At 46.1% G+C, this 7,590-nt stretch overlaps 1 protein-coding gene across 1 annotated transcript; it reads right to left on the minus strand.

The window, feature by feature from the left end:
- Positions 1-1,173: 1,173 nt before the first annotated feature.
- Positions 1,174-5,861, minus strand: LOC136528073 (formate dehydrogenase 1, mitochondrial-like). Its single transcript, XM_066520971.1, has 6 exons — positions 5,637-5,861; positions 5,031-5,202; positions 2,670-3,210; positions 2,456-2,580; positions 2,066-2,178; positions 1,174-1,540 (listed from the first exon to the last, which is right to left on the minus strand). The coding sequence occupies exons 1-6, from the start codon at positions 5,844-5,846 to the stop codon at positions 1,427-1,429; spliced, it is 1,275 nt and encodes a 424-aa protein (XP_066377068.1). The 5' UTR covers positions 5,847-5,861; the 3' UTR covers positions 1,174-1,426.
- Positions 5,862-7,590: the final 1,729 nt, after the last annotated feature.

The following is a 7,590-nucleotide window of genomic DNA, read 5'->3' on the forward strand; positions in this document are numbered from 1 at the left end:
TGTTGCCCCCCCTTGCCTCCGAGTAAATCTGCATGCATACATGCAAGCAAACTGGTTCCTGCAATTGTGCACATGCTGTACGTAGGTAGTTGGAGCTCATATTGTCATGCAGACATGGAACTTCCTTTCATACATGCGTAGTCACTACTGGAATTAGCTCCACCTTAATTTCTCCCCACGCCACTGATGCTGACAGAACTGGGTAACTACTGATTTTGGATGTTGCTGTAGAGGGACGGACAACATAGTAGTCTCTAGGTGTGGGTTTGCGCCCTACATGGGGAAAGTTGAGGGTGCATGTATATAAAAAAAATCCTGTACTGTACCCCTAGTGTCCGGAAAATGCCATGTAAAGTAGAGAAACTGGTAGTCAGGTTGCTTTGCGTGACTTCCACAACGCTGTCGGCTTGGCATTCTTCACTTTCCATTTCCTTATGTTCAGCGTGATAGCGCAAGGGCCTCCCCAGCTTGTCGAACTACATCCTTATGTTAGTGTTCACCTGTTGAGACGCTAGCCAATGCCATCCTCCATGCGGTTACTGGGCGACCTGTCATGCTTACAGCCCAGCATGGGCTATGCTAATTGAGGTCTCGTTTGGATGCGTATGTACGGGTCTTAATCCAAATGTGTTAAAGTGGATTAGAGTGTAATTAAATTAAGTTTCATTCTGTTTCACTCCAACACACGTGTATTAAAGTAAATATACATGCATGCAAATAAGGCCCGAGGGTGAGTCGTGACATGGTTTTTTATGGCCGAAAGCAATTTTGGCCTGTATCAGCACGTTACGAATACGAGGGATCCTCGGGTTTAGGATCTCGACGTGTTTCTTTTTAAGGGAAGTCTAGGCGTGTTGGTGGCATGGCTAGACCTTTAGTTTGGGCCATGCTTGGACTAGCGTGACACAAAAATAGCATGTATATAATTTTCTAGCATTTACTAACTCTTTCAAATTATAAATCGTCTAGATTTTCTAAATATAACTCTTTCTATGCACCTAGATATTATATATATATATATATATATAATAAAGGCTGTGTATTTAGAAATATACTATTTGTCATGTATATAATAAAAGCTATGTATTTAAAAAAATCAGAACTTTTAAATGGATTATAACAATTATTAAAACTTTTTGTAAAATTAGTACATATGACATAGCACGCAGTTGGTTACCATGTGCGTTATCGCAGGTTGAACCAAACACTATCATGTCACAGCCGAGAAAAGACAGTGCGCATGCAGTTCGTTGACAGAGAAGGGAAAAAAAGATCCGGTGAGATACCAGCAAGGCATTCTTTTATTACAGGCCGGTGGCCGCTGACAGGTTTCTCAGAGCTACTCATCATACAGTAACGCGGCAGCATTTTCTTCCTCGCAGCTTCTCCCCAGAAAAGCCATACAGCACAGCAACATCTCGCACGGTCACTGGTACTGACTGGCAAGCTGGCCTTCCTTGACGATGTAGTTGTGCACCGGGAAGTCCTCGCCCTTGAAATACCGATGCAGCATGTCCCTCACACCCTCCGCATAACGCAGCTGCATGAATTGTTTGTTTGCCCGTAATAGTCAGCAGCAAGTATGAGAATGAATAGCAAATATCGTGCAAGCTGCACTGACAGAAAACATATCAGTGTGCATGCAGTCTGGCTCCATGGTACATGTGCACACTGCACTGTACATGTCGTCAAGGACTCAAGGTACACAGACACACTATTACCTAATTATTCCAGTTCTCAGTACAATTTTAATCCAGTAAAGCCTTAAGGTGATTGCCATTCTAACAAGAAATTCAGCACTGGTACAATCATGACAACCAAACTTTTGCTGCCATGTCCATTGTTTTTTGATGTCACAGAAACGCAAGAGCAACCATGTCTGAGGGGCTAATTGAACAATATATAAATTAGTCATAGTTTATGGTAGGGCATTGTCATGTTAGACCCTGATGACACATTGCAACGGTGCTCCTAACTAAGCTAATGCAGGAAGCAGACCTAGTTTCCTATGAGGTATTAGAATTAGATAGAATTCAAACTCAGGTAAGAAAAATCAGAACCTGACCTGCGCATCAATTGTAGTCCCAGAGATGTGAGGGGTCATGGCATGGTTTGGCATATAGCGCCAGGGGTGATCCTTTGGTGCTGGCTGGGGGAACCACACATCACCACCGTATCCTGAGAAATGGGAATGGGATGCTCCATGTTACAGAAAGTACTGGTCAATGTAGGAATATAGATTGCATTATTTCCCTATTCTTCAGATAAAATGTAGTCAGGGTGTCTTTTCAGGAAAGCAAAACGGCTCATTTGAAGTTTTGATACTGAAGCCACAAAGCATGCCAAGCTTAAGGAAACTAATATTACTTCATGGACCCCTTCAGTAGAATCAGGCTAACTTGTGTAGCAACACTGTTGTGTAAGGAGAAAGAAAACATATTAATGCAGTAAGTACCAGCAATGTGGCCGCTAGAACATGCATCTGCGACTGCTTGAGTATCCATGATTGCTCCTCGAGCATTATTCACAACAATTACACCTTTCTTCATCTTTGCAATCCTCTCTTTGTTAAACATGCCTCTGAACAAAAGAGCAAACAAAACTCAGAAAATACGTATGTTAAAATATTTTGGAAATGACAAGTACATGATGAATACAAAGTTACAAACCTTGTTTTCTCCGTAAGAGGTGTGTTGATCACAATCACATCACACTTTGGAAGCATAGCATCCAGGTCCTCCTCAAATTTGGCTCCAATTTCTTTCTCAAGCTCTGGGTCAATCTGAAGTCTGTCATGGTAAAGCAGGTTGCAGTTAAAGGGCTTAAGACGCTGAAGCAAGAGCCTGCCAATACGACCAGCCCCAACAGTCCCAACAGTTTTTCCTTCAAGATCATAAGCTCTGTGGGCAATGCCTGCTACGTTCCATTCGCCTTGAACTACCTGTTGGTACCCAGGCAAGAAGTTCCTGAGCAGAATCAGAATGCGCAAGAGCTCATCTTCTGCCACAGAGACGGTGTTACTTCCAGTGACCTCAGCGACAGTTAACCCCGCAGCAGCGGCTGCTGGAAGATCAATATGATCGGAGCCGATTCCAGCCGTGAGAAGAAGCTCAAGATTCTTTGCCTTCTCTATCCTCTCTGCAGTGACATAAGCTGGGTGGAATGGGGTGGTAATCAGGACATGCATGTCTTCAATGTGCTTCTCCAGTTCTGGAAACAATTACAGAAATCGTTTAGTTGAAACAAGTAGAGAACCAGAGTCTCATGAAAATTGTATCAAAGTTCTGCCATGGGCTAGAAAAAGGCGATGGGCCAGTTGGTCTCAAGCCCAGGTTACACAGCCTACCGACTGGTCTGTTCCCCTCGTTACAAGAGTCAGATTTACAAATAACCTGCCAACACCACCAGACCACTGGCCTGTGTCCCTCATAAAGATTCGGAGACTCAGAACTGCATCGGTACCCAGTGCAGAGAGCTCCCGCTCTATGCGGGGTCTGGGAAAGGGTGTCAGTGGCAAGCCTTACCCTCGCTTGTGCAATGCGAGGAGACTACGACTCGAACCCGAGACCTTCCGGTCACAGGCGGTAAGACTCTACCACTTGCACCAGGCCCGCCCTTCTCAGAACTGCATCGGTCCCAAAAACAATTGAATTTTAGATCTGTTCTAAGTAAAACTATTTTAAATATTAACAGTTATGACTTCAAATGAATACATTATAAAAATATATTCCATGATAGATCTAATGATACTTGTTTCATACCATTAGTACTAGTTTTTTTATAAAACAAATAGTCAAACTGAAGATGGTTTGACTTAGCACTGTAGTTAGAATTGCATTTTTTTCGGGATGGAGTGAGTAAATACTAAATTGTATATCAACATATTTCATCTTAGTAAGCATAGGTACACAATTGACATGCATAAGCATCTTAAGTAATACAGCAATAAGACAACATGACAGTCAATGCCACTGCAGTTTCCGAACAGTTGGGCTAAACCAGACACTTGGTCACAGAATGGCCCTACCAAATTAAGAAGAAAAATTCTCCCTTTCCATGGATCAGAAAAAAAAAATCTCCATTCCAATTACAGAAACAGAAGCAGTTGACATCTGCAACGTTATGTATACTGCCAAGCTACCCAGTATGGACTGCGGATGCTGTTACCTTCATCCACTGAATTACCAGCAATGTTCAATTTGAGTTCAGAAATACTCCCTCCATACCCAAAAAAAATATCTTACAGGTTTAGTCATACACGAAAGGATCGAGTTCAGACCGATGATATACGTGATAGATTAGGGGTAGCACCAATTAAAGAAAAGCTTGTCCAACACCGGTTGAGATGGTTTGGACATGTCCAACGGAGACCTCCAGAGGCACCGGTGCATAGTGGAATCCTAAGCCAGGATAGTAACGTGAAGAGAGGCAGAGGACGACCGAAGTTGACTTGGGTAGAGGCAATAAAAGGAGACTTGAAAGGATGGAATATACCCAAAGACTTAGCCTCAGATAGGAGTGCTTGGAAGACAGCTATTCACGTGCCTGAACCTTGATTGCTTCTGCTGGGTTTCAACTCTAGCCTACCCCAACTTGTTTGGGACTTAAAGGCTTTGTTGTTGTTGTTGTTGTTGTAAGTTTGAGTAAATTTATAGAAAAAGTGTATCAATAATATAGTTTCATAGTACTTTTATATGATCACAAATAATACTTCTCTCTACAAACTTAGTCAAACTTATGAGGTGACTTTTACTAAATTTATAAATTATAATGTCATTCTTTTTGGGACCGAGAGAGTATTTCGGTGTTCTAAAATCATGATGGTAGGCTTGCTAGCTTCTACGTTTCAGTAGCTCTTGATCAAGAGATATATTTTCTCTCTTTCTCTTCTATTGAAATATAAAATAAAATGCTTAAAGCTAGCTCATAAGTCTTTGTCGGAGCTGCCCTAAGATAAATGAGAAGTACTCCAATCCTTGGTTTTGGGGTGGGGGTTGGGGCGGGAGGGGGGTTGGCTGGGCTATACTGACCACAGTTGGGGCCCTCCTTGTCATCGGTGACAATGTACTGATGGCCCTGCGACTCGAGCCAGCCGCGGATGCCTAGTGCTCCCTCGACGCAGCCGACGAAGTTTGGGTTCTTGTCGGCATACTCCCCGGCCTTGTAGAACACCCCGACGATCTTCTTGCTGCCTGCAGACGTCTGCAGAACAAAGGAAGAATTCAATCAATGAGAATACATCTTCAAAGTTCTTGTCATAGATAGATCGGACCGCTCCATCATCTGAAATTCACGGCACAAGCAATACATCTGATGTGAACTAAACTCTATTAAATTTCATCCAAGAGGAAAAAAACATACACAAGGAAGGGAAAGAAAAGACTGATAGTACATGAGATGAACAGAGAATCCTGAAAAGAAGCACAGGCAACACTGAAAGGAGTGAAAATTCGCCCGTCCCGCACCCGCAGCTGAGAAGCGCGAGCGGAAAGTTGCCGCGTTTTGATAAACTCGGCGCAATAGCCACGGTGAATCAACGAGCACGCGAGAAATTTGCAGCAAAAACAGAAACAGGGTAACCATATCCGATCAAAACGAAGACGACGAGAAAGGTAGGGTAGGGAGGATTGGCTTACGTGTGCGGCCCTTGAGCCGAGCGCGCGGTCGACCAGCTGCCTAGCGGCGGCCCTCCACATCGCCATGAACCGCGAAGCCAAAGAAGGATCAGGGTGAAGGAACCGCACGGCGAGGAAGCGCAGGACTGCAGGAGTGAGATTGAGGCGGAAGAGGAACAGGACTACAGCAGTGTCGAGTCGACTGCGGGGGAGGAGAACAGCACGGCGCATAAAAGGTTCCCCCACCGGGACCCGGAAAGGGTGGGCCCCACCAATCGTCACCGTGAAACGGGGACCACGCCGCCGCATTCCTCGTGTGCGGGGGGCGAGAGTAATATTGTTCATGTAGCCCGAGGCACGGTGGTCCGACACGAAGCACGTAATTTTAACCCGGACCAAGCATGACACGGTCCGATGGTCAGCGGGCTCGGGCTGTCCCGGCCTGAGGGAGCAGGCCATGCGTGTGCCGCTGCTCAGGCCCGTGGGCTGGCACGGCACGGCCCAGCCTTCAACAGACGTCCCGACAATGGCTTGGCCTCCCCCTCCTCAGTTCTCCTCTCCTCCCCCAAGGCCCAGCGCCCACACGGCCCACGCGCTCCCCCGCGTCACCGCCTCCCCCCTCATATATAAGCCGGCGCGTCACGGCGGCTCTCCCTCACCCTGAACCCTAGCTCATTTCATCCCGCCGCGCCTCGTCTTGCCTCGCTCTCGCGGTCTTGCCCTCGCCGTCTCGGGCTCTCGGCTCCATCCTCCCCGACTCCGATGAGGTGACCTCGACGATCCGCCTGTCGTCGGCGAGCAGCTCCCTACTTCTCCTACCTGATCCCCTCCCTCTCCGCCTCTCTTTTCTCCCTGTCCCTATCTCCCCTCTAGATCTCGGTGATTATGTGAGTTCGTGTCCCCGTCTGCCCCTCCTCCGCCGCTCATCGTCCTTCTAACTGGTATGTTGTCTTCTTTGGGTGGCCCTCGTCTTCTCCAGCACTGGACTCCGGTTGCGCAGGTACAAACCTTAACCCTAACCCTAGCCCTAACCCTAACCCTCCTCTTCTTACATTGATGAATGATGATTGATCTATTCTGATATGTTCTTTTCCTCCTCCATCTTTTTGCGCAGGTCGGTAGCCGATGCGTCGTCCTCTAGCTATGGCATAGAGCAACCAAGGTGGCCCCGCGCACCATTGAGGAACGGTGCTGGAGAGCCCTCCGCGGTTGAGGGCGCCATGGCTGGTGCTGATGACGAGATCATTTGGCCGCTCACCGGCAACGACGATCTGATCGCGATAGACCTGGCTCCTGAGGACAACGACGACACCCATGAGGACGTTGTTGCCTTGTTCGATAACCATGTCGGTAGCGGCTCTACTGCTCCGATCAATCTGGACGGCGGCGGTGGTGAAGGGGCAACGACGACTGGGACCCCGGTCTGCTCCAACGGCTCAACTCCATCTGTTGCTGGTACCTCTTTTTTGGATCTGGTGTTGGTAAGCGTAAATCTGTTGTGTGGGCTGATTTTGATGAAATCTATGAGACTGTGAATGGTAGAAAAATCTACACTAAAGCTACCTATAAAATGTATCTAGACAGACCACCACTAGATATCTGAGTAAACTGTTTACTGAACGTCGTAATATGTTTAAGAATTCTGTGTTGTCTGCTGCTTCCTCTGTTGCTCTGACACAGACATTTGGTCTGGTAATGTTAAGGAGGATTACATTAGTGTTGTTGCTCATTTTGTTAGTGCTGATTGGGAGTTACAGAAAAATGTTATTAGGCTTAGGTTAATTGAGGTGAAACATACTGGTGAAAAAATATTATAGAAAGAATTGCTTGTGTGGTTGAGGAGTTTGGTCTCATTGATAAGATTTTCTCTATAACCCTAGACAATGCTTCTTCTAATGTTAAGGCTATGAAAACTTTGACACCTATGTTTGTTGGTTATTTTGGTCCTGATCCTACACCTGAACCTGTTGATCCT

This window comes from Miscanthus floridulus, chromosome 19, assembly GCF_019320115.1.
Source record: "Miscanthus floridulus cultivar M001 chromosome 19, ASM1932011v1, whole genome shotgun sequence".
NCBI lineage: Eukaryota > Viridiplantae > Streptophyta > Magnoliopsida > Poales > Poaceae > Miscanthus > Miscanthus floridulus.

Bases quoted from the DNA above. Each gene is read 5' to 3' on its own strand.
- LOC136528073 (XM_066520971.1), bottom strand. From the start codon at position 5,846: ATGCGCCGTGCTGTTCTCCTCCCCCGCAGTCGACTCGACACTGCTGTA. The intron at 5,203-5,636 runs GTAAGCCAATCC...TTTGTTCTGCAG, and splicing joins TCGGCTCAAGGGCCGCACAC to ACGTCTGCAGGCAGCAAGAA. The intron at 2,581-2,669 runs GTTTGTAACTTT...TCTTTTGTTCAG, and splicing joins CCTCTTACGGAGAAAACAAG to AGGCATGTTTAACAAAGAGA.